Genomic DNA, 27342 nt, shown 5'->3' with positions numbered 1-27342 from the left:
CACAGCCCTCAATAATAACAGAAGTGTTTATTTTCCTACTGTTTAAGACAATCCAGAAAACCATCAGGAAAACACAAGTTACATAGGGAACAGTTCAGCACTGTGTAACTTGGGGAACAGGTTACCCAAGGAGCATCCTCCATCCCTGCAGGCATTCAAGGCCAGGCTGGATGTGGCTCTGGGCAGCCTGGGCTGCTGGTTGGCGACCTGCACACAGCAGGGGTTGGGACTGGAGGAGCGCTGTGGGCCTTTGAACCCAGGCCATGCTGTGATGCTACAATTCTATGAACTCCTCCTTATTAGAAATTCTTTTATCTACATATCTTTACAGCAATCCCTAGCTAATTAGATTGTATTACTGGGGACACTTCAAAGATGACATGATTTGCCAAGGTGGTCCTCAGAGGATGGACTATTTCAAGGTGCTTCTCTTGCCATGTCACTCCCATCTGGTGGCATTAATCTTCTCCCAGATCTCATCTTTCTGGTTGTTGTTTTTTTTTTTTAAAGTCAGTGTAAATGCCTTCATTCTGTAAATGAAATGAACTTGTCCTCAAGCACACACAGAATTCCTTCACAGATCAACAGACTAAGTAATCCCACTGACTACAAGCCTGGATTTAGGGATAAGTACGTGACTATGAGGTTTGTCAAGTGGGAATCAAAGAATCAGAAGACCCAATGCAAGTGGTACCTGGCCAGCTTTGGAGGACTACAAAAATGAGACAGAGGGTTCTTGTGAGTTCACCTGAGAAATGGAAGCAGAAATCATTTCTTCCTCCTCTTCATCATACAATCACAGAATGCCTTGGGTTGGAAGGGACCTCAGGGATCACGAAGCTCCAACCCCCCACCACAGGCAGGGCCACCAACCTCCCCATTTCACAGCAGCCCAGGCTGCCCAGGGCCCCATCCAACCTGGCCTTGAACACCTCCAGGGATGGACGGGGCATCACAGCCTCTCTGGGCAGCTGTTCCAGCACCTCACCACTCACATAGCAAAGAACTTCCCTCTGACATCCAAATTTCCCCTTGACATCCAAAGAGACATCCATAAATGAGACAGGTCAAGAGCAAACGTGGCACAGGACAGGCAGAGATGGCAAACAGCAGAAGGAGTGAAATAGCACTGACATTGTCATGGTCATTCTCTCTCTAATGTCCCACCTGGTCCCAGAAGCCAGTGGAAACAGAGACACTCAAAGACCCAGAGAAGAACTTTTCAGAGAAGTCTTCCATGTTCCTACACTTCTCCATGGAACCAGCATGTCTCCTTGACTCTTGCTTTCTCTCCCAAGCCCACAGTCTCTGGGTTTCTTTTGTAACTTACCAGCACTGTGTTCTTTCTTTACTTACCCTGGTTGGTCCTTCCCCTTCCAGATGAAGTAGGGTTGTGCCTTAAAGCAAACCACAACATCCCATTAAAATGTGACTTGATGAGGCCGAGCAAGAGCCCAAAGCTGCCCAAGCAGCTGCTTTTCCCACTGCCTTTCTGAGCACCAGCTGGAATGGGTAACACCTTCATTGTTCTTTCCCCTTTCAAGAGCACCATGGGGATGGGTGCATCGAGAGCTGCCCCAGTCCCAAAGGCGGCCACGAGAGCCTCGTGCGAAGTGGATGTTAGAGCAGAAGTGGAGAAAATGTTTTCCTCAGGTTTTACATCAACAAAAGTCACATCAGCTAATTCCCTTGCTGCCTCTGCACCTTCCCAGCCCAGGTCCCCCCTGAGGAGGTACAGACCTGCCTCATTTCTCTGTGCACAGCACTCACAGCTGGGGGATTTGGCTGCCAGTGGAGCCCCAGAACCAGGCTGGTGGCTGTTGGGAACAATGGCATTGTTGCCACAGGAATAAACATCCTGGTGGCTCGTTGGTGTTTATCTGTATCCCCATTCTCTGCTGATTAACCCAGCCAAGCGAGGTCTTCATGTGGTAATTACAGCACAGCTCATTTGTGTGTGTTTTACAATGGTGTTGATATAATCCCACTAGAGCACCCCAACCATGTGCAAGGAGTTCCCACCAGAAATCCAAATAACGCCCCAGTGCTGCTGACAGCTTAATAACATGACAAAGTTCAGTCCCGCTGGATGTCAGGGACAGGAATGCGGCTCAGGCTGCTCTGACCTGCAGCTTTCCAAACACCGTACAGTTGGGGCTGAGCGTTTGACAAATAACCTTTTCTTTGCCTGCTCATATCCATCAGGCGTTACCAGGTGCCACAGAGAGGCCACATGCCACTGTTAAAATGTTAAATTGAGTGGCACGGCCATCAGAAGCTCTGGGGAGGGACATTTATCTTTATTATTATTGTTATTAATAATGCAGATATTGCTGCACGTCGCATTCCAAGGTATTTTTGCAGCACTAAATCATCCAAATGCCCATTGACGGCCCTGATAAATCACACAATAAACCAAAATTCAATACAGCTGTCAGCCCAGGCCCCGAGCAAATCGCAGGGAGCTCAATTGTGAAGTTTAAGCAGGGACTGTGTGCAGTGGGACGGGAGCAGCGTGGCACGCACTGCAGGCATTGGGAAAGGGATGGCTGCTCATGATGGCATTTCTCATTGTTTTCTTCTTTCTGCTTACTTTTTTCTTTTTTTCCACTGTTTCCTTACTTCTTCCTTAAACCTTTTATCCCCGTCCGCATCGCTTCTTCTTCTGCTCCTCTCCTTCCCTCCCATCCCGTCTCTGTCCTCCACCACTTGCCTTCCAACTCACCATCCCCTTTCTCCCTCTCTCTCTCTCTTCTGCCCCTCCCCATCAAAGAAAGGAAACCGTAACCCAAAGGAAGAACAAGAATTGAACCGATGCCAATGCAATGGGCCAAGAGGCTACATATGGAACCAGCAAATCACAGAGCCATGAAGGATGTTAGTGATTTAAAGTTATGTATATTGAAGTCTGGATCTTAAAATGAATCCATAATGGTAGAGGTAACTAATGGGGAGACTTAACTGACAGCAAGCAGAATTTTTTCTTTAACGTCGTTACGTTCCCACAAACTCCTCTTTTCCGGTCCCCACCCTTCCCGTGCTCCCCTTTCTGATTAGTTCAGTGCTGACAGTGAAAAGCTAAAGCTGCTGCTTGATGAATAAAGAACTGAAGCCCATACACCGTAAATAGGAGTGCTCCCTGGGCTGCATGCAGAGAGGGGCATCCCATGGGCCGTTCTGGGGAGCTGTACCCTGTGGCAAGGGATGACTGATGTTCCTGCCTGAGTGAATACAGCAGCATGAGTCCCGCTGTGATACGAGGTACCTCCCCCCCAGGATGAGTGGCAAGAAGCAGCTGGTCCCCCCACACACCAAATGCACCAGTTGTCTGTGAGCACTGCAGATATCCTGAGTTAAAATGCTGCTCTGAGCTACGTGTGTGGATAGATGCACGTTTGGGTACACGTGCATACAAAATATTATATATTGGAAAAAAAAAAAAGCAAACAAACTACACACGACATTCACCATAGTTGCAAAGTCAAACACTCCAATGATAGGAAAGGGGAAATATTGTTCATTTGACCTGAATTTGCTACTTCATATAGATGAGCATCCTGGTGGCCCCACGACATGAGGTGGCACCATGCACAGTGCAGAGGCACTGAGCACCCCCTGCTGCACCTGAAGGCAGTGGGAACTGCCAAATACTTGCCTCTGCTACTTAGTGTATATTCATACACACCCTTCCAAGCTCATCTATGCCCACTCATCCAGAGATTGTTCCTTACAAGCAGCCATCCAGTTTAAGAAGGAGCACCCACAGCTCTGGGCAGCAGTGCCAGCGCTTCCCATTAGGATTTCTCCCTAATGTCTAATCTAAACCTGTCCACCCATCTTCTTCATTTAAAACCCTTGCCCAGTGTAAGTGAAGCACTTGCCAACAATGCTGCTGTGGAAAACATGACGCCAGGACTGTTTGGAAGATCTTCTGGTCTGAGTGTTAAGGGATAAAGAAGGTTCAGCACCACACATTGCCAAGCAAAGAAATGGCACTGCAGTTTTCCTATGTTGGGGGAACTAGAACTATTAGAACTACCCCCTCATTCTCTCTGCTTTTATTTTTTTTTTCTTTTTTTCTTTTTTTTCAATATAGGGCTTTCCACACTACTGCACCTTCTTCCCTATGGCACGAAATTCCCTTTCGCTTTCCGCACTGCTTATCTAAAGCAATGCTTAAACAGATGAAAGCCCCTACAGTGTGGATACATTGCAGGGCTGTGTCTCCCTCCAGCTGCAGAAGAGCAGAGTGGGAACGTCCCAGGACGCAGAGAAAACCAGCCTGGAAACATCACCAAGCTGCAGGGTTTTCCTTTTCCTCCATGCTTCCCTGGGGAAAGCCTAGATGCTGTTAGCGGTGTCTGAATATTGGCCAGATTATGGGGCATGTGGGTAGAGCCTATATTTATTTTTTTAGAAGTATATATTTGTTTGATGTTTTGCAAGCATCTGCTTAAGATTTCTGTGCTTATCTAACGGGAGGAAAGAGCCCATTCTTCCCAAAGCCAATTCAGTGCAAGAAAAAGTCGTAACGCCGCTGGGCCCCTTTGTTTCATCCTTCGCCAGAGGGACTCCATGATTCCTTTGCTGCTCCTCGGAGAGCCAAGAGCGGTGGCTGGCAATTAAAGGCATCTGCGGGGCTCACGAGAGGGAAGGCGTGCAGGAGATGAAGAATGGATGGCACCTGAAAGGCCTAAACTCTTGGCTGGCGCAGTCTGGGCTGATAGCAGCACGTCTGATGGGATGTGCAGGGTAGTACAGCAGGTATGGAGGTGAAATAAAGAGAAAACAAATGAACTGCTTGCTGACAAAGCTCCCTCCAGCCCTGCCCTGAGGGAAGAGGTGCCAGCAGCTCCTTGGAGCCGCTAAGGAGGGATTAGTTGGGTAAGGAGCAACGCAGCGACTGAATGACCAAAAAAAGACCAGTAGAATGGTGAGGCTGCTGGGGAAATAGAGGAAGCTTCAGTTTGTGCAGAGGAGATGCATAAGGAATGAAATGAATAAGACAGGAAAAGTAAAGAGTGGACAAGCTTTTGTGCCTGCTCAGTACGACAGACCCCAGGAGCCTCATCAGCCTTCGGTGCTGGTCATCCTCAGAGATGAACTCTTTGTGCAAACGCAATGAGCCGAGGAGGAACATCACACCAACACTCACGAGCGTGGGCTTGGAAATACGTTCTCATTTTCATATCACTGCAAGAGAGATGTGGCCAACAGGGTCTGATGCCTAGGAAAAAACGTTGAAATATCAACCAGGAGGAATCCAACACATTCCCTTCTCATTTTAGCTGCTGCATTATGAGCCCTTGTTGTTTCAGGCGGATGGTGACTGCCTGCTGCTTGCTCCGGGAGACTCAGATGTCTCTAATGCCTCTCTGGAAGTGGTTTGCTTTGGGGAAGCTAAATTCAAAACGCTGTGCCGCAATAAAATTTGTAATACTACACATTTGTGCATCACACCACCAGACCGGCAGCCTGGAGCTGCGCCACCCAGCCCTTCCTCGGCTGTGTCCAACCTCTCACAGCAAGAGCAACAGAAGCAATATAAGAAGCAACATATGAGATAAGGCAAGTGAAAACACACTCCATCATCTGGGCTCCGTCCCAGCCCAGGTATTTAGGAACATCTTAACCTGAGGATTCCACCCAAACTATCATGTTTAACAACTTTAATGGTCTGTTTTTCAGAACGCTATCGTATCCCTATTTGAACCCCACGTTCGTTCTGCTCTGCAAAGTTTCTGCTGGTAAAGGGCTCCAAAGCTCAACTGCACTTTGAAAATGGTATTTCTCCTTGTTTGCATTAGACTTGCTGCAGGATTACTTCATCAGGAAACCCTACCCTATGAAATGAGAAAAACTGAGCAGTAACGGCCCATCTCACTCCATCTGCTATTTGACAGAGCTGTATTATAACCCCATCAGCTCTCAGACCTGCTGTGCTGTGCTTGGGCACTGCCCTGGAGCTGTACAATCCGCATGGCACCCATGCTCATACCTGCTCCTACTTCTGCTGACATACCTCCAGCTCACTGTCCTTCCTTTCTACTCCACCCAAGTTCCACAGGTGAGTACAGCTGTGGGCATGCTTTCTCTCTGCAGCCACTCCTAGAGCCAACAGAACATTTCTGGTTAATAAAACCAACAGTTAACAATTTAAACAAAAGCCCAGGAATAACCCAATGAGAAAATAAACCACTTTTATTCAAATTACCAAGTGTTAATCACTCCCGAAATATCGGACTATAAACAGCTCCAATTCAGGAAGGTGGATTTCTGCAATTAACACGTACTCATTTGAAGGCTACAAAAGAAATATTTGCTTGTTTAGGCTTACAATGAAATAATAAGCAGATACTTTTCAATTTAATCTTAAAAATTAAACGGTTTCTTCAATAATAAAATATACTCCCTATGATACAAAAAGGACATTGACTTTATTCACAGGTGACAGTGCAGCCACGCAATCATTATGCTAAAGGCAATCTCAATGACATTTTAATTACATTATTCCTATGATATGTTCTGAGTGTTAGAGCAGCACACAAAGCCTCTAATCAGACCCCTGCCACGCTAGGAGCCGTACATACGGAAAGGAAATGCAGAGTTCTACTGCAAAGGGTACAGTCTGATCTAAAATTCTCCCTTAGGAGCGCCTCTGTGGAAAAGGAGGGGTATGAGAAGGGATGGATTACCTGCCTGACCTGATGGAGACCCTCACATGCACAGTCACTTTCCACAGCCAACCACTATCAAAGAGTTGTTTACAAACAGATGACTTTGAAGCTCACCAGATCCGACTTAAGAATCAGTCTTTAGGAGCCCCTGATTTTGCTTTCCCCCAGCAGACTGGCAGACCCAACAACAATGAGGTGTTTCTGAGACTAATGGCATTTTGGTGGAAGAAATCCAGCCCTTAAGATGGGTCTGGGCTGATAGCTAAGAATTGGAGTGTCTTTGAGTTACTTTTTGTCTGTGCCGTGTCCTGAGGGTGTTACTCCATCCCGACTTCAGCTTTTTAATATCACTGATGTTTTTAAGCAGCTCTGGGGCAGTTTGGGACCACTCATGTCCCTGCATAGACTGATTTCACACACAGGAGTGAAAACTTATCCATACACCTCTTAGGACTCCCAGACTGGTTCCTCCTCCTCCATCACCGGAGGGACAGCATCATGTGCAGTGGGCTCCTCTTCCTCTCCTTCAGCCTCAGACCCCCCTCACTAACAGGATTGGAGTCAGGATTTGGAACTGAGTGGGTTCTGAGGAAAAACAAAACAGCGTTTCTGCTCACCCTCAGATCTCACTACATATCTTGGTTTTGATCTTCAGGCTTTGGAATTGGAAACAGTCAGACAAGGAAGATAAATCTGTCAATCGGTGGATCAGAACTTGCCAGGCAGTATAGAGCAGGACTGTTAAAAAAATAAAATTTACAGGGAAAAAGGGATAGGATGATTGCTGAAGGATTTGTACAGATGAGGACCTGTTCCCCAGAAAGCAAAGCAAGCAGCTATTGGGAACGGCTTCACAAGCTCTGAAAACACAGCCATGTACAGAAGCAGTCAGCATTGCACAAGGAAGGAGGGTTGGGGCCAGGTTTTTTTCACCCCTATTTCCCAGTGCTGACAAAGCCCCATTCCTGGCAGCACGGGATGCAGGTCAGCAGCTCCTGCCTCTGCACGGCCCATGGCACTGCTTGTGTTCACTACACAGGGAACAAACCCAAGTGCTCAGCCAACAACAGCACCATTTCAGGAGCAGTTCACCTTGTGCTGCCTTCCATCCCAATGCACTCTTACAGAGCTGGTGAATTAAGTAATGCCATTACATAATAGAATCATTGAATCATAGAATGGCTTGGTTGGAAGGGATCTTTACGCCCATCCAGTTCCAACCTCCTGCTGTAGGGAAGGACTCCTCCCTCTAGACCAGGCTGCTCACGGCGCCATCCAGCCTGGCCTTGAGTGCTTCCAGGGAGGGGGCATTCCTCATAACAAATGCCTGTACATAGAACAGATGCTGTTTCTGGGAGTAGGACTCAAGGATCCTTACAGGTCTCTTCCAGATTGGAATATTCCATGATTCTGTGATTCTAAGCAAAGTGCTGTACAGAAAGTAATCCCAAAAAGAACACCAAAACAACCAACAAAAAACTGAGACTTGAACCAGACTTTAAGTTTTTACTGCAAAGCGTGGATTATTCTGCTTGCTCAGTCCTAAGCAGACTCTTCCAAATGAATTGTATGCTGCCTTGCTTACTCCATTCAGTCAGAATCAGACTCCTATATATGTTTTATAGCACAGTTTATTCCCAAAGATGGTGATAACTTCTCATTACCCCAAAGCTCTTAAAAAATTCCTCAATGAAAAAGTTGAGAAATCTGCTGTTTGGAAACGCTCCTTACCTACCATATATATCCGAACTAAAAGGATTGATTTGAGGAGGAAAGAAAGGGGGAAAAAGATGAATGTGGTGCCCATACCTATTTCCCAATATTTTCAGATTATAGACATAGAGAGACAGGGAATTAGCAACAGTGCAGGAGAATGGGCTGCAATGATGCTGCAAAACATAAGCAGGAATTGAGGGCTGTTCACTCCTGCTATGCTTCTACACTGCACAATGCTTTCAGGGCTCCCAGTAGTACCTATCAGCAGCAGCCAAGCTTTTCTGTTTTAATTTAATTTCATTTAATTTCTACCAACAAATTCTACCCTGTGGTGAGAACTGACAGCATCATGTGGAGAACCACTAAGGACTCTTTGGATTGCTTTTACAATGTGAGTATATGCATTACGACAAAATAAATCCCCCACCCTCCTCAGCTTTCGTTAGACACGCCATATCAGAATAGGAGTGGGGCAGGCAGCTCACTGCCTGTGGGTGGGAGATGCAGCAGAACATGCCTTTGCATCACGCTGCCAGCAGGGGATGCACCAAGACCCCGGGGCTCCACCACCATGGTTCTGGCAGCACTGGTGGCGTCCCCCAGTTAGAACTGGGACAGAATGGGATCTTTAGTGCTGCTTCTGCAATGAGACCACTGTGGCTGGTTCCATGCTTCTCTGACTGCTCGCAGTTCTCCAAGAACATCACACCTCAAACAGCTTCATCGTGGTGTAGACTTGGGCTCTACTGGGAACTCCTACTGGGAATTTCCCCGTTGGGAATTCTGCCATGGATTTCAAAGGAAACAGGATGATAACATCCTTCATTGATAGAGGCTTTCCTGCCATGACTTTCAGGCCCCAGTCCTGCAAGTGCAAGCACAGGCAAGCACTCATCCAGCACTAAACACTAATGTCCTTCAGAGCATTGAGCGGGGGCAGCAAGCGGTGGCACAGACAGCTCTGCTTGTGGAGCAGCGCCGCTGGCTGAGAGCATCGCAGTGCTGATATCAGCATTTCCTACCAAATGCTACCTACTGCATTACCTGCTAATTTCCTACCAAATCTTCCTGCTGCAACACCAGTGGGGAGCTGCTGGGCAGGGGTGGCCATCCCCCAGCAGTGCAGCCATCACCTGCTGGGCTGGACCAATGGCATCCCTCACAACTGCTCAGCTGGCGCGCATCCTCCGGGACACTGCCAGTGTTGGCATCTCTCTGATAAATGTTGAAAGGGGATGGTTTGGGCCAAGAGGGGAACAAGGGGCTGCAAGACTGCTGTGGGCTATGAAATGCTGCCTGGTGAGGGAGGTGGGGGTCTTCAGATTCCGGATACCAATGTTGGGCAGGGCCCTGCGTTCCCTGGAGCTGGAGTGTTGCTTGAACAAGGAAGTAAAACAGGTCACTGCTCTTTTCTTTCCCTGCCCAGAAGAGGAGAGGAGGTGGTAGGAACCGTTTTCACTGCCCAGCACAAAGTTGATGGAGTGTGGTAATTCAGCACCAATATAGACCAGAAGATCCGGACCAAGGGAATGGGCCATTTTGTGACCAAGAGTGAACATCCTATGTATCTGGGGGAAATCCCTCAGCAAAGCCATCTTGAACACGGTGACTGTTCCAGGTCCCAGCTGAAAATCACAGCCCAGACTAAACAGACCATCACTTTTGGTTAAAGTATCCCAGATGAAAAGATAGATTGTTAAAAAAAATGCTTTGAACACTGTTTTCTCCAAAAAATCATTACCTCCTTCAACATCTCAACAAGTACGAGCCTCCCAGCTTTCCTGCCTCCTCTGGAATCATTTGGTCATCGCAGACATCAAAACTAATGAAGAGTTGAAAGACTGAGTAGAAAGGCAAAAATCTTACTGGAAAATATTTCTTAATATGAAAAGCTATTCAAGAATATATCTAGCAGAATAATAAACAACTGCAAGCTTCCCAGTGCCTAGAAGAATACAAGTGAAGGAGGGCAATGGGCTTTGGGTTTACTTCCCTGTTTAAAACACCAGTTCATTTTACAAAGTGTGTGCTTCCATGTGCCCTTCAGGTTTCAAATGAGTGAAATTTCCAACCCCTACATTTTAGCAATGCCCCAAAGTCAGCGGTGAGCCAAACGTGGCCACTTCAGAAAGAGGGACTCTCTTTGCTTCTCACTTTTTCTGCTGGGACAATGGTGGGATCCCTGCTGCAAGCAATGACCTTTGGTTGCCATCCCCCCAGGTGGATGGGTTGCCTTAAGATGCCCTTCTGTGTGCCCACCTATGGGTACTCTGCTGAACTGGCACTGAGGGATGGAAGAATGGTTATGGGTAACCTGGAGCTGACTTTCTATGAATACAAGGGACGAGAAAAGCTGTCTGGGGGTCAAAATAAAATAAATACACACTCAAAATGACTGCTCTGCACAACATAGCAGGAAACAAAGATGTCTAGCTTCTTTGCAATACAGACCATAATTCCTAATAATAATAATAATAATTGGTTTAGTAGGAGCTATTGGGAATAGGTGAATGGTTGGACTGGGTGATCTTTTAGGTCTTTTCCAACCTTGGTGATTCTATGATTCTATGATTTCTCCCTGGTGGTGGTTTTCAGCTGATGCAAACATAAGAGAAGAGCTTGTAACCCATAGCTCAATAGTCCACAACACTCCTGATAAAGAAATACCTTTACAAGAGTCTTTCTGGTGGAAAAACTGTTTGTCGGAAGCTTTCTTTTAAGCAGTCCCGAAACAGATGCTCCCTTGATCTTACCTTCATAGGTATGCATAGGATGACCTCTTGGCAACTGAAAAAGTCTAACAAAAAACAAGAGTAACTTGTATATGGGATCTTTTAACACTCCCGTATCGCTGGTAATAGAAGAGAAATCAATATTAGTTCCAATATGAATGGAGTGTTGGATTGACTGAACAGGGAGCTTTGAAATAAATATCTAAGAAATGTTTGGATGAAATGGACATCTTTACAGACATTTGGTCTGCATTTCTGAAATGCAGATGATTAAATCCATATTGTTGGCTTCTTCCCCCTCTGCACTATGTCTTTCTTTACATCTTGCAAAAAATTTATGAACAAAGTTATTGTAAATCTGCAATGTCTGTCTTGTCACTTAGATTCTTTTCAGAAATGCTGCCTTGCCAATGTAGACATACAATCCTGTATGATTAATATTTATTACTTATAATTCTAAATACAATGGAAGGTCACCGAAAATACTCTGCCTAAAGGAGTCTGGAGCCCCTTAAAATCTTGATGGTGATGGATCCCGAGTCAGGAGTACTGAGCTCAAATTCAGTATGTGTAGGACTCAAACTTTTCTATATAGGATTTCCTGTGTTTCCTGCTTCTGCCTACGGCACAAAGCACAAAGGTGAGCAGAAGTTACAGACCTGGCAGCATGAACCTGCAAACCCAATGGTCAGGCAATGCTCGAACCTGTCCATGATCCTGGATCAGCCTATAACAAAGCGACGAACACAGTGCACAGTTAGCATGCAGAGCCAGACGTGGATTCCCCCAGAATGGGCATTACAGCTGGTGGAAAACCAGTGTCATTTCTTACCTCTTATTCCTTCTCGTATCTATCAATACATTTTGTCCAAATTTATTTTTTCTCTTTGCAGTGTTGCTGAGAGAGTGAAAATATTTTGATTTGGTATTGCCAATTAAAATTGAGGTAGTGTGGGGGCTTTCAGTTTCCTAATCAAATCAAAAAAGGATTTTAAGAACATCTAACCAAAAAGTCATTGCACCAACAGCTCATTTTCCTTCTGCTATGAGCCCACCCATTTCTAAACGTCATTTTTTAAAAAGCAGATGCAACTTGAGGCGTGCTGAGACTAAATGATGGCGATTTGGCCCTCTTCTAACAAAACCAAAGTCAGACAGGTAGAACGTTTCAGAAACATAGGATTCAGAAATGAAGGTTCAGAGATGGCCAAAATCAGGGCAGATGCTGGCTGCCTCACTCACCCTACTCAGCTGCAGGTGAGCACTGCCTTCTGTAAGGAGCTACCACAGTGAGCACAGAACAAGAGCTGCGTCTGACCCTGCGCCTTCATTCCAACATCACTGCCACTATGCCACCAGCTGCCTGCAAGCCTGGCCAACAGCAACTGCAAAAAGCTGCTCCTGGCCAAGGGGTGCTGCCAGCCAAAATCCAGCCCAGAGGCTGTTCATCACACAGCAGCTTCTCCCTAACAAATGAGATCACACGGTGCTGATAACACCATCCTGAGCGGCGCGCTGAGCGCAAACCAAAAGCAAGAGGCGGGCAGAAAGGACCGAGTGGATCAGAATAAATAAATAAATAGTCGCCTCAATCTAGAACTAAAAAAATAAAATAAAATCACAAGTAATTCCAAACTCATGAAGAAGTGTTGCTTTTTTGTTTGTTTGTTTGTTTTTAACGAGCCACATGTGCCTGTGCAGACACTGCTAAGCTCCTGAGGCTTTGCTGGCTGCTATCAGCACCGTCTGAGCCAGCTGATTTTGTGCAGCCTTTGCCCCCCAATCCAGCCACTTCTAACATAGCCCCTTTCAGGGGAAGGCCTGGGAGTTCTGAGGTTTTGGAAAGCTCAAAACAAACTGATCACTGCGTGCAAAACAATAGTCAGCAACAAGCAAACTGCATCCTGCTCCCAGCTGGGTGAGCGTGAAAAGGGGAAAAATCCCATCAGATATTCATCACTGTCATGCAGCGATGGCTGTGGATCCATCTCTTGGCTCTCAGGCTGCAGACAGCTCACTGCAGGGTTCCCCTGGCCTCAGCCCACCACCCCCGGGTTCCCCTCAGTCAGGGCTCAGCCCTGAGCACAAGGAGAGCTATGCCAGCCAAGAGCTCAGCTTTTGTTTGTCTTCAAATAGTCCCAAACTGAAATGTTTCATGTTCACCATCATACATGTGAGTTTTATGCAAAAGGGCTGTCGTTCTGGATTTACTAAAGTAATGTGCACATAATCACTACTTTAAAGCAAATTGTGTCAGGCAGATGTTCCAGATTGAATGCAATAATCGCTTTCAGAAAACAATCCTGAATCATTTAACCTGGACTGGTGAACCTTGGGGGAGCAGGACTAAGGCAGCATGCAGGCTTCCTCCTCGCCTGCTCACCAGCTTTCAGGCTGGAAATGGGTCTCTCTGTCCCCTTTTCAGAGCACGCTGCTCCCTGGGCTGGATGATGGCTGCTTGAAGGCAACCCATCTGGAGCCCAAAGCTTGTTCCTGCCTAGCCACGCTTCCCAAGATAGCAGCAGAAAGGAACTGGCAGCCACAGAGCCAGGATGACAATGTTCTGCATGGTTTGGTCAGCTGAGCCAGTCTGGGCTGTGGGCTTGACTCAATGTATTGCCCCATCACTGCTGTCTCTCCCAAATGTCAGATCCACTGGCCATTTTGGCATCAGCCTCTTCCAAGGCTTCTTGCTCAATTGCCCATTCGATCTCTTTTGCTTTGCACCTCTAGATCCAGCGGCATCATACAAATTTCATGCAAAGCAGCATCTGCAAGTCTGACATTTGCTTAGGCTTTCCCCTCTTGTGCCAAGTTAAAAATAAATGTCCTACAAACTCTTGGGTCTTCTAAGGCAGAAAAATGCTTTCAGAGAAGTTCAAAAATATAACTGCTAAGAGCGTTACTCCTCTAGGGTCAAACTCTTTCCTTTTGCCTCTCTCACAAATTTTGTTCCTTCCTCACAGGTTTCAATAGCAATGGGAAAACAAAGCGCCTTTGAAATAATCAGCAGATTATATAGAAGCAGTTCTATGTGTTCCTGACTGACTTGCTTGAAATTTAAGCTAACATACTACTGTTAAAACTCCAAAGAAAACAGGTGGTGATATACCCCAACACAAAACAAGAAACTAATACAGCGGAGTCATTTCCAATACTGATTATGAGTAATACTAGTTGTGTCAGATCGTAGGTTCAGATTTCAAAGGGTCTCCACCCCCTACACTAGAGCTACCTTCTCCTTCCTCCAGGGAGAAGTTTGTTCTGAGAGGGACAGAGGGATGTCCAGGGAGACGTTTGTCCCTGACCACTACTCTTGAACAGGTGAAATCATAGGGATGCCAGCCAGATAGATAACGATAAGGTATATCTTAAGGCAACAAGGAGAAGAGTCTGCAAAACAGGAATCTGTCAGGGATGCCGAGCCACTGCTGGGGTCAGTTAGGGCTTGCTGAGCCGTTTGGCCACATCTGCATAGGCTTGCTCAATTTCTTTGTCTGCTGCACAGGTGTTAGTGAACTCATCCCTGGCGTACGCGTTCTTCAGGTACCGCCACAGCCCCGTCATCTCTGTTGGGAACTCGAAGTTGCGGTACTTCTTTGCAACAATCTAAACCAAAGAGAAAAGAGGAAAACAAAGAAAGCATCTGTTGGTGATACATCTCCTGATGGCGTTTCAGAGAGCTTCTTACTCTTTCTTGTAGTACAATTAACAGCAAAGGAGATGAACAGGTGATCAGACACCAGAACAGGCTGTCCAGAGGAGCTGCGTGTTCCACCATTTGAAGTATTGGGTTGGACAAGGCTTTGAGTAACCTGATCTAGTGGAATATGTCTCTGCCCACGATCTTTAAACATCCCTTCCAACCCAAACCATTCTATAATTCTATTTTCTTTTAAATTCTTGGGGACACTTGGACTTAGAATACAACATGTTGAAAGGGCCCATTGGTGATCCCACGCCTTGCAAGGACACCATCTGGCCTAAGGGCACTTCAATACAATTGCCTGGCAACTATCACCAAATTGTGCATTTTAAGGCACATTAAGTTCATTAATTCTACTACTATTTCCTGGTGTTTTCCACCAGTCCTATGCATATCACTTCTTAAAGGTGAGATGCCAAATAAGAGATCTTATAGCTGAATTAAAAATATACAGATTTAGGGGAAAGGCATTAGTAACAGCTAATATGTAATGCATTTTAAAACTGAATACCATATTCAACATATTACATTAGGTATTTACTATTTTTTTTTTTTTTAACATATGTAATATATTTTATTTGGCCAACAAAGTCAGAAGACATAACTGCCTACAGCTGTTGGAAGGCTGTGTCCTTGTTCTCACAAAGGAAAGATTTGGCACGGTATGGGTACCACGATCGAGGAACCAAGATGATTTAGCAGACATTAGAAACAGGACTATTAGCATAAGCTGGAGAAAGAAAATGATTATTTCAAGAGTTGTTAGACTCGGAAATTGTCCATCAAGGGAAATTCTCAATTTCTAAAAATTTCAGGCCCTTATTCAGCAAAATATTTAAGTGCATACTTAATTTTAAGCACCTGTATGGTCCCATTGAAGTCCAAGGGACTAATCTGTGTTTAAAGCTAGCTGGTTGGTTAAGCAGCTTGCTGGATTGGGATATTTCAGTTTCCCTGTAAGAACACACCATACAGAATAATCCTGTGGTGACAGAATGAACTAGCTGATAGGAAGGGACGGATTAGCTGATTTGATGAGTGCTTCCAATCTCTAATTTTTCTGACAGTATAAAATTGTTCCTGAGCATAAATTACATACATATGTGGCACAGAGTTCCCCTTTATTTTAAAAGCACATGGTAGAGCTGTTTTCCATCTCAGCTTTTGCAGGACAGTCATGTTCTCAGAAACGACTATGACTTGATTTGCTTTTATTACCAGCATCCACTTGGTATACGTAACGCCTCATCCTGTCTTAAACTGCATTCAATTAAGCATTCTTGCCTTCAATGATGTTTCACACACACATGGGGAAGATAAAACCTGCTGGGCAACTCAAGTCAAGATTTTCACAATTTCCAGCACACATCTTTCATCAAGTGAAAAACTCCTGATAATTTACCCTTTTCTTACATCTGTAAAATGCTTTTCAGATAATATCCTGTGGTTACGCCTGTCTGAGAAATATTTTAGTTCTCGTTTGACTTCTTTCATTTTGTCACAGTGAAACAGGAACCATTTGATTTTGCATTGTGTGAATCCAGAGTCACCAATCAAGATGAGCCAAAGAAGGAGCTAAAGTTGTGAGGATGTTATTGCAGTTCTCACCTGGTGACTTACACACTTTTATCTATCTTACTGCATGTGTGCCTTCAGCTCCTAGGCTCAGTTTATGTTTTGGCTCACAGAGCCAAATTAGATGCATGTCTTGGTTTTAATTACTAGTTTTCTTGCTTGCCAAGGTCTGCCAGGTACTTGCTTTATCCTAAAGAAAGATGCAGTCCGATAAATGAAATAAATGAAACATTTAGAAGGCAAGATGATGCACATCACTTGCGCTGTACCAGCAACTACTGTGTATCTTACATCCTGGACCTCAGCTGTGACATTGATTTGTTAATTTCTCTGTGTGAAACACCAGCTGGAACAAATACTGCCCCCAAAGACAGACTGTCTCTCTTAAGTCACAAGTGGGTGGGAACTGACTGAAGTTTTGACATCTCTCTTAAGAATAATGGGAAGTAATTAATATGAAAGATGACTTTTACCAGCAGCAGTGTAAAAGCAAAGAGAAAGGACACCCAAATCTCAACACTGTCTTTGCTACTGGTGGGACAATTTTCCCACGTACCAAATACAAAATGGTTTAAGTTAACTTACAGGAAATTCTGAGAAGAATATGTGTCAAACCCTGTTTCCTTAGCACTTAAGATACCTCTGCTGAAAAGCCTGCTGGCTTGACACTTGGCTGCTGGATCAATGGAAGGGACTTCACTCTGTGCATTTCATATATCACTCATTTGCTTATCTGTGAGAGGGAGTGTGTGAATACTGTAAATAGTGTGTAAATACATATGTGTTAGCCTACCATGTAGCACAAACACTCAAAATGTTTGAACCAGAGCACTTCCCTATCAAATAAGGCTTCTTTGTCCATCACATGACATCTTTTACCTTGACAACATGGAGTTTGGGCAGAAGGTTGCAGTCAGCAAGGGTGAGGTCATCTCCATCCAGAAACTTGCGTTTGGACACCTTCTCTTCTTCAGTGCTGTTTGCATCAATCTCCTCTGGCAGAGGGGTTCTCAGATAGTCGTCCAGCTTCTTCAGAGCCTTCACCAAACCTCTTTCAAGGGCTGTGCCAAAATGTAAAGAGTGAGTGGCCAGAAAGAATTTAGAAACATTCACTGTCAATGGCTATTAAACAAAAGCAACGTAACAAAATCAAAAATCAAAGCTACTCAAAACAGGCGAGATATTCAGGGACTGTTAAGATTCTTCTTACTTCAGGTTCATTTAGCTGCAGATTCTCATTCTGATATGTCTTAGATGGAGTGCCACAGTGGAGATAAGTCTTGGGCCTTCAACTGTGAAAGACCTTGTCCCACACTGCTGCTGGCTTCAAGGAACTGAAGATGTAAAATTCCGTTTAGACATGACGCAAAGCAAAGAGCAAAGTTTTTACTTGAAAACATCAACCTGGGGCACAGACTTTGCGTTCTTACACTTTACCTGCAGGTTAGTAGAAAAATGTGATTGCAACAATGTACTTATAGAAAACTGGATGACTGTGCACACATTTGCATGTTATTTGAACTGCAGAGCCTCCAGGGCAAGAAGGATCTTTTGCATCTCTGGAGGGGGACAAGCACGATGTGGTCCCGGCCCCTGACAAGTGCCTCACAGTGCTAAAGCAATATAAATAAGAAACAGCGAGAATTTACAATGTGAAAAAATAACAACATGACTCACGGGCTGCGGGCCAGAATTTCAGCTGGTGAAAATTACCTGCAGTGATTTATACCTGCTGCAGATCTGGCTTGGAGTCAGCGTTTAAGGCCTAATCCTGTAAGATCTTTTATCTCTGAGTAACTTATTGCCATTTAACTTCAGGGAGACTGCTCAGTGCGTCAGGTGACTCACGTGGCGTGGCACTACACTACAAAGCCTCGGGAGATAAATGCATTCATGGAGCACAGCTTGAGCTTCAACAGGCAGCAGCGATCATCCAGGACGGCTCTGGCACCTGCAGCTCTGCTGGCTCTGCTGTGCTGCTGGCAGGGAGGGATGGGCGGTGTGCACAGGGCCATGGATAGAGCAGGAGCCGAGCTCCACGGAACGTGACTTCTCTGCAGCCCTGACATCCACTAAGCCTTGTGCCAGTGGTGGAGGACGGATTAAGCCACCTGATGCCTCGCTCCCTCTGAAGCCTCTTGGCCAAGCACCAGGGAACCGTAGCAGCTCTGTTGTGGCTGACTCTCAGACACAGTGGCAAATCCTGGCTTAATTGATTGACTGGAGGAGTGACTGCGATCCAACTGAAAACATCCCAGCAAACGGAGCAGGGAGGGAAAGAATTTTATTTCTGAAAGCAGAGCAACTAAAGCGACTGAAGTGCTGCCATCCATAAAACAAAAGCGTTGCCATCCCTTATTTAATCAATTTAAATTGAATTTTGACACTGACATTCTGCTGTCAGATCCCGGCAGTGGTGCCTTTAATCGTCTGCAGCTGTGCTCTGCCACACGGCTTCTGCCGAAGGGCGGTGATTTCCTGCTGCGCAATGCTACCCCACGTGGCAACGCTTGGAAGGTCAGCAATCTCTCCTTGGTTTGACCCATCACACCTGCTGAATGGAGAGCTCTCTGTCTCTCGGTCAGCCCCACGCTATATCCTCTTGCAACGAATTCATTTAGAGACAATGGAATCAAATTACTGTGATTTAATCCAATTTTGCCCATTTGGATTTTAGAAAATTGGCTTAACGCTGACTATTTTCCAGCATGCCATTTACCCACTGAGACCTACAGCTCTTTGAGGGATCCGTGCAATGTTCCCGGTGGAAGAGCCACACGAGCTGCCCTGCGCCATCCCATGGCTCAGCTGCACGTGTTTACAAAGCCAGGAGCAGCAGGTGACACGCATTTATGTAAGTTTTTCTGGAACTTATTAGGGATGTGTTGTTTTCTTTTCTCACTGATACACCAAAGTGCGTCATGGTTGTCTCAAAAACAATGCCTGGAGTGGAGCCTGTGTGTGACAGTGGGAAAAACATCTATCTGAATTCATTTGGCGCTTGCATGCAACTGCTTTAGGCCAGAAATAAGCATATGTGCAGGGTTCAACATGTCTGAGACCCAACTCCAGGCTCTGCTGGGACCCATGGGATCCCAAGATCTCCCACTGAAGTCACTATAAGGTGGGACCACCTCAGACTCTGATCATCAATTCAGACCCTGGTTAATTAATACTCCTCCGGTACTGGTAAAGCTCCCAGAACAACTAGGAAAGAGAGGAGCAGTGAATAAGGGAGAGCTGTCTTTCTTCCAATTGGTCAGTGATGGAATTCTGAAAAGAGAATGAACAACCTAAAATTATAATTTCATATAGAGCTTAGGTGTACAAGGCTACTTTTAATTTCTTTTAAAATCATGTTTAGAAAAATAAATAAGTGGGAGAAGAATTGTACTTTTAACAACGTTGTAGGGAGACAATTTTTATGGGAAGTGGACGGCTGAGCTTCAAACGCCTTTTCGAGGTGATCAAACCAGGTCTCCCAGATAAAATCCCACCAGTGGAGCACAGAGTAATCTGTATGGCTTTCCTATTGGACTATTTCCCTTTTCATAAATAATTTTAGCAGATCACCACCACAGAAAGCTGAAACCATGGGTAAACACCTTAAAAAATTAACTCTCATTTGCTCCCTTATCTGTTCAATGTTTAAGAAAATCCATTAACAGTAAAAAAAAGTACGAGCAGAGACTGAGAAACAACATTCTTAGAAAAACCTACATCTCTGAAGGTTCTGGAACCCTTGCTGGGTAACCTGTTGTCTGGGTTCATATTGAGATCAAACCAAGCAGAAGAAGCTCTTCACAAAACTATGAATGGCTTGGGTTGGAGAGGACCTTAAAAGATCACGCAGTCCCACCCCCTGCCATGGGCTGGGTGCCCCCAGCTCAGGCTGCCCAGGGCCCATCCATGGCCTCAGGCACCTCCAGAAATGGGGCACCACAGCTCTGGGCATCAATGAGGCTCACCACTCTCTCAGTAAAAAATTTCTGTATAATGTGTCCTAAATTTCTCCCTTGTATAGTTTTTTAGTCTAAAGCCATTCCATGCTCTCCTATCACTATCAGACTGTAAAAAGTCACTCCCCCTCCTGCTGATGAGCTCCTCATCACTGGAAGGCCGCAGTGAGGTCTCCCCACAGCCTTCCCTTCTCCAGGCTGAACACCCCCAGCTCCCTCAGCCTTTCTCCATACAGAGCTGCTCTCAGCATCCTCCTGGCCCTCCTCTGGTCCCGCTCCCACAGCCCCACATCCCTCCTGTGCTGGGGGCACCGCAGCACTGCAGCCTGACAAGGGGCAGAGCACAGGGGACAGCCCCCCCGTTGTCCCCCCAACCTGATGCCACCCTCTGCTGATGCAGCCCAGGACAACAACAGCATTCTGAGCTGCAAGGTCACACTGCTGGCTCACGCTCAGCTTTTTTATCCATCAAGACCCCCAAGTCCTTCTCTGCAGTGCTGCTCTCTATGAGTTCTCTCAGTCTGTACTCGCATCTGTGATTCTCAACCCCAGTACCTTAGATTCTCTTGTGATCACTTTTAGAGCATCTCCAGGTCCCTCTGGATGACATCCCTCCCTTCTTTTGTGTCAGCTGCTCCACTGAATTTGGTGTCATCAAGGAAGTTGCTGAAAGTACACTCAATCCCACTGTCTATGTCACTGATAAAGATGTTGAAGACTACTGGTCCCAAGGCAGACTCCTTGGGGACACTGCTCATCACAATGGACATAGAGCCATTGACAGCAGCTCTCTGGCTACAAACATTCAATCAATTCTTTATCCACTGAACAGTCCATCTTTCAAATCCGTCTCTCTCCAATTTAGAGATAAAGATGTGGTGCAGGTTCACATCCAAAGCCTTGCACAAGTCCACGTAGATGACAGTGTCCTCCCTTTATCCACTGATGTCATCACTTCAACACGGAAGGCCATCAGACTGGTCAAGTACAGTCTCCCTTGGTGAAGCCATGGTCTTGAAGCTGCAGTGAAGCTGTGCTGGCTGTCACAGATCACCACCTCGTATCACCTCTGAACCTCCCACAGTATGGCTATTTTGTGAAAATCTGGATGACTTGGTATGTTGCCTCTGTTGAGAACACAGGGAGCAGCAGGCTCTCACTGGGACATTGTGAATACCACACACAACAACAGACTGAAGGAAGACATTTAAAAAGATGCGACCAACTAAAAGGTGTAATTTTCCTTTTGCCAATATAGTACCCATAATAAATTTTGAAAGTCATTACACAGCTATTGCCCTTTATAACTTATCCTCATGGTAACATCATTAAATAACAGGTTTGTTGATACGAGCAGGAGCTCAATTGCACGTCAGTCACTGGGATTAATCTTCCCTACAGTGTATAAATTAAATGAATTGTTTTGAATTAAACACACTGAGCTTCCTCTGTATCCAGGGGTATCTTCTCTACTGCACTTGGTTTGCATGACCTGAAGTCAGTTGTATGGAGAACTTTTCCTGAAGCATCTAATAGCCTCGCATTGTGCTGGTAATGTCAGGGTGGAGTATTCAGTATTACAACACCAAGTGGAACTATGCCTGAGAATGTTGCTCTGTGCTGCTTTTGAAATTTCCACCTCCAATTGCTTTCCCACCCTGCAGACTTGCAGTATGAACTTAGAGAACCCAAATGTGGCCCAGCCCTGCATGAGGACTGCTGTCATCAGGTTTTCAGTGCAAGATCTGCAGAAGTCTGAACTCACACAAACTGTCCAGAGAAATCACTGAGCACAAATGCACCAGAACTATTTTGCCTCCCTCCATACTGATATATTTAATATAACCTCAAATTCCAACAAGTTCTATCCATATATATTTAAAATCCATGGTGCAATCATCTCTCTCAGGCTTCACAGCTGTGTTCTGGGCTATTTAGGCAAAGACAACTTACATCAATCACAGCCTGTTGTGTCCTCCCACCAACAATGAACAAATAATATCAGTAAAAATAACTCACGAGTTCTTTGTGACATTCCTTCCCTACTCAAAACTATACCTTTATACAACTTCCCTTAAGAATTCTGAGTTAGAAGCCAAAAAAATAACACTTTCCAATCACAAAGCAACCACAGGACACTTAATGAATGTATTACCATCTGTCAATTGCATGGGGTGAGGCTCAGTTTAGCCAATGATACCTAATTCATAGTGACGCTCTGTTTTCAGCATAAGGTTACTTGATGTTGAACAATGAGATTAACAAATCGTGACATGCACAGAAATACAAATAATGTAACAAAAGCCAATGATCGGCAAAATGGTGCTCTCAGTTACGCTGACATAAAAGAGGAGTAACTCCACATTGTCAGCAAGCTATTCCATATTTACTCCAGTTCAACCAAGACAAGATTTTGGCTCTGTTATTCAACTCTTCAAGCAAAAACTTCCTTAAACTATTAGCCTGAGCCACTATTTCCCAGGGACAAAGAGAAATCATTCTGTCTTGAAACATTTATACCACAACAGAACAAAACATTGGAAAATGTAATGCATGGAGAGACCCTGCAAGTCAAGGGCCAGATTCTAAGATTCATTAGTAGGTATTTAGAGTGAAATTCTGGCCATACTGAAGTTATGCTGTTGACTTCAGTGGGGTTAGGATTTCTCCAGAAGCTTTTAAAGCCAAAATCAGTTCATCTGACCTCCTGCGTAATACTGGCCATAAAACTCCCAGCATTGGAGGTCGTTTCCATCTGTTTCCTATGGGTCAAATAAGGCTGAAGCAAAGTGGAAAGTAACTAGAAAGTAGTAAAAGAAAAATGGTTTGGAAAAAGTAAAACTGATTCAGACTGTCCACACCCACAGCGTTTACAGAGGTCAGACAAGGACTCTTCTTCCCCTTCCTTGAACTCAAATATTTCCTTCCTTGTTTCACACTGGGATGAGCAGACACAGCAAAGCAAACAAAGCACATAAACACCAATCTCTGTGGCCTGAAAGAGACACCGGAAGGCAGATCGTTCCATCCTAAAATAGTACCCTAGGAAAAGCTGAACTACCAGAGGAGCCTCACTTTTTTTGAGAAGACTCCTTAGAGACTAGGCAAACTGGCTACTCAGATCTTAAATACCTAAAGCAAGTTGAGATTCATCCTGTTCTATGTGTCTGAGTGGCACCATCTGCAGGATGAGGACTGTACTTGATGTAAGAAGAGGTGCCCACCCAGAGGGTGGTGAGGCACTGGCACAGGTTGCCCAAGGAGGCTGTGGATGCCCCATCCCTGCAGGCATTCAAGGCCAGGCTGGATGTGGCTCTGGGCAGCCTGGGCTGCTGGTTGGTGACCTGCACACAGCAGGGGTTGGGACTGGAGGAGCGCTGTGGGCCTTTGCAACCCAGGCCATGCTGGGATTCTATGCAAAGCATGGAGCACACAATAAAAGCAATAGGAGTAATTGATTCCTTGGTCAAATTGTGTTTTAAAACTATTTAAGATAAAAGAGAGCAAAAATGTTTACATTTTTAAAACTATCCTATAGCAAAATAACATAAACTTTCCCAACAAACGTATAAGAAAAGAAGTGTTTAGGTTACTTGGTTAAGTCATACTTAAGATACTCAACCGCTCAGGGTCATGATTTAGCAGAGGGCTGTTAAAGTTAGGGTAGGATGGTTGGGCTGTGGTTGTGGTTGCACTCGATGATCTTGAACGTCTTTTCCAACCTGATCTATTCTGTGATTCTGTGATTCTGTTTTCACACGACTTTTAAAATTTTGATAACCCTTGAAATTTGCCCATCATTCAAGACACCCATTTTTTTCTCACGTCAACATTTTATCACAAAACTTTTTTCCAAGCCAAAGGAAGATAGATACAGCCCTCTTCAAGTCAATGAAAGCACGTGGCAAGAATCTAAAGTCACCAAAGTGCAGCAACACAATGGCTTTGGTACACCATGTGAAACCACTGTCTGACCTCAGTATCACACACACAATTAGTAGGACCGCACGTTTCTGAATCATCAAGCCCAGCAAGTTCAACCAACAGTAATCCATGCACAAAACCGAGCAACAGTTGCTACTGCTGCCCTAGACAGCTAAGGGCTGCTTTCCCTTTTTACTGCTTTCTTCCATTGCCCTCCAGTAAGATTTATCCCATAACACACGCAAATGAACTTGGTGAAATATGCAATGAGGGAAGAGGGGGAACAGTACATAAATATTCGCAGTCTCACACAAACAATCTGAGATTTATTTCTACTTTAGAAAAACAAACCACCTTTCCTGATCACTTCCAGATTCACAGAGTTTGATATTATATGAGACCCAATACTGTTTTCTGGTAGAAGGAAACCAGCTAAGAAACTGCAATTTAAGGTAAGAAAATAATGTCATTCTAGTAGTCTGCCAGTCTGATTAAAGACCAAGGATCCATATTTTCACTCTATTTTTCTACATCCTGCTCGCTTTTTTAAGCAGGCTCAACAGAGTACCATAACTTTAATCTGAATAGATTAATCCTTCTCATGCAGCAGAGCTGTAACTGCAGTACGTGTTACTGCCCCTGTATTACATACGGACCCACTTGTGATTTTGATACAACCCTTGAGACCAGAGTGCTGCCTTGAATGCCTCCGCTCAGCCGTTTAAAAGACAGGTGTCTTTTCTCTGCTGGTTGTATGGGCTTCTCCTGCTCAGAGACACTGAGCATCTCAGGAAGGCAGCTCCTTCTCACTGCCAGAGACCCCCAATGGAAGCTGGCTGCACACGTGCCCTTCCCACAGCATGAACTATAGGTGAAACCAAAAGGACAAGCTCAGGCTAGACACCTACCAGTCAGGAAGTTGAAGTCAGGAGAGATGAACCCCACCCTTTAAATATATCTCCACAGTTCACCTAAGTGATGTAGGGTAACATTCCCCCTTTTTTATTAGATACTCAGGCTTCACATCCCAAAGGTGTGAAAGTATATTGCCAATTGCAGCAGTGCAACATCCAACTTCCAGGCGTATTTCTGCCTTGTAAGATCCCTGGCTCTAAGGAGAGTCTGTATGGAGGGGCAAATGATGGTTAGTCCCCACAAAAAGAAGGGAGGTGTGGCTCCCATGCATCCAACCATTCAGACACCCAACTCCAAGCCAAAGGGAGTTCTGGAGTGAATCACCTCTGCTATTAAAGATTAATTATTCAATATTCACTTGAACAGAGACCTGATTGTGCTTTCACAATAAAGGTAAATGCTTATGCAACAACACTGAAAAGCTGCAATCTGTCTGCTTTCACTGACTGAATGAATCTCTAGTTGTGTACACAGAGAATAACCAAACATAAATAAGCATATATTTTCAAGAAACATTGGTGCATATGCTCTGTGCATTTTCACAGAGAGAAAAGGAGTTGCTAAACCCCTAGAGCACTGCAGCCAGTTCTCAGAGGGACATACAGCAGTTAGATAACCAAAGCAATCTCAGCAGACACACTGAAAATTTATCAAGTTACTTACGAGCAGGACTCATCCTGTCTAACTTTGGCTATTTAAATGTTAGGTGTCTAGTCCAACCTGGTTGTCCAAGGCTCCGTTATAGATATTGATAAAAGATGGGCAACTCTAAGGGAAGTTCTTCCAGTTTCAGTTTGTACTTTAAGGTAAATAAAACTTTCCTTTGGAGGTAGATTTACGTGCCTTTTCATAGATCATAGAAAATTGAATGACCTATGTGCAACTTTTAGACGAACAGACTTAGGTGATGTGTTCCCTTCCCTTTCCCCTTCCTCTTCTCTTCTCTTCCCCTTCCTCTTCTCTTCCTCTTCCCTTCCCTTCCCTTCCCTTCCCTTCCCTTCCCTTCCCTTCCCTTCCCTTCCCTTCCCTTCCCTTCCATTTCTCTCCACACTGTCTACAAAAGCTCAGTCATGTGGATTGACCAATCAGAGCTTGATCCCAAACTCTGGGATACTTTGACAGACCTGTCAAATTTCATCCCAGAGAGACTGAGCCAAAAACTTTGATAAGGTTTGATCGGTAAGGTTTCCTCCAGCCCAAGCCATTCTGGGATTCCTCAGGTAACTTTCCCTCACTCAAACACAATGATCCACAGGTCTGGGGTCACCTGGGTTTAGGAGATGCAAGTCCAATTCTTTTCTTCCCAAGATAACTCTACTTGACCTTCCATAAATGATTTAAATGCTCTGTCAACTTCCTACAGGCAAAGTAGGGATGACAGATACTTTACATTGGTAGAAGCAGTAATGTGCCAGCCATGGGCATTTGTTTCAGGTCAGAGGGAAATTGTCTGTTACAAAAAGAGGTATCCTATTTTGTGATATCATCTATCCAACTCCCAAATCAAACCTAGTGAAACAGGTGTATCTATAATGACTTTAAGAAGAAAATTAAACCATTCATAGCATCTAGAAAGTTTGTTTTGATTTGGTTCTAGTTTCAGGCTAAATATCAATTTTCTTCCTTCCTTCTTAGTCTGCTTTTCAGTGGAGGCAAGAAATAAATGCAATACTTGTAACTTCATCACAAAGAGTGAAACTGAAACACCCTCAAATGCAGTTCTCTAAGAAGAAAACCCAGGTGTCAGAATGACACCAAATGCAAGGCTTATTTCCAACTCTCCTAGGAGCCACAGTGACCTGAGGGCAGGAAGCAACCGAATGTAAAACTAGTGGCCTACCAGTGCCCCAGCACTTTGCCTGCATTTCACAAATCATCGGAACTCTGCAGCAGCACACAGGTGACAGCCATCTTTTCTCTGTCCTTAGGGGCCTCATCTTGACCACCACTGCTCTAGTCTAGCGCAGATGTCCCTGACACAACCGCAGACAAACAGGAGCTGATTTGCATCAAAACCCTGAAAAAAAAAAGTAATAATAATGAAAAAAAATGAAAGCCCTGCACAATATTAAGCCGTACCATTGGAGTGTGAGATTAGCATTCCAGTATCTCCATTGCCAAGCTGCTACATGTTTACT

General features: G+C 44.9%; 1 protein-coding gene and 2 long non-coding RNA genes across 5 annotated transcripts in view; 1 reads left to right on the top strand and 2 right to left on the bottom strand.

Annotated features, from left to right (window-relative positions):
* LOC128086017 (uncharacterized) overlaps positions 1-27342 on the top strand; it is a 382551-nt gene that overhangs the window by 292346 nt on the left and 62863 nt on the right. The gene's annotated exons all lie outside the window — the stretch shown is intronic.
* On the bottom strand, positions 9-10848 carry LOC128085964 (uncharacterized). Its single transcript, XR_008209183.1, has 3 exons — positions 6215-10848; positions 5999-6108; positions 9-5227 (listed from the first exon to the last, which is right to left on the bottom strand). It is a non-coding gene; the product is annotated as an uncharacterized LOC128085964 (long non-coding RNA).
* CLIC5 (chloride intracellular channel 5) overlaps positions 14424-27342 on the bottom strand; it is a 61536-nt gene continuing 48617 nt past the window's right edge. For both annotated transcript variants that reach the window (XM_052693096.1, XM_052693106.1), the window contains exons 5-6: positions 17286-17467; positions 14424-14734 (exon numbers count right to left, since the gene is read on the bottom strand). In XM_052693096.1, the coding sequence (XP_052549056.1) occupies positions 14567-14734; positions 17286-17467 (350 nt within the window). In that variant the 3' untranslated portion in view covers positions 14424-14566. The remainder of the gene's footprint in view (positions 14735-17285; positions 17468-27342) is intronic.

The sequence above is a fragment of the Tympanuchus pallidicinctus genome, unplaced genomic scaffold (assembly GCF_026119805.1).
Source record: "Tympanuchus pallidicinctus isolate F22 unplaced genomic scaffold, pur_lepc_1.0 scaffold1, whole genome shotgun sequence".
NCBI lineage: Eukaryota > Metazoa > Chordata > Aves > Galliformes > Phasianidae > Tympanuchus > Tympanuchus pallidicinctus.
This window is presented reverse-complemented; position numbering and strand designations above follow the sequence as displayed.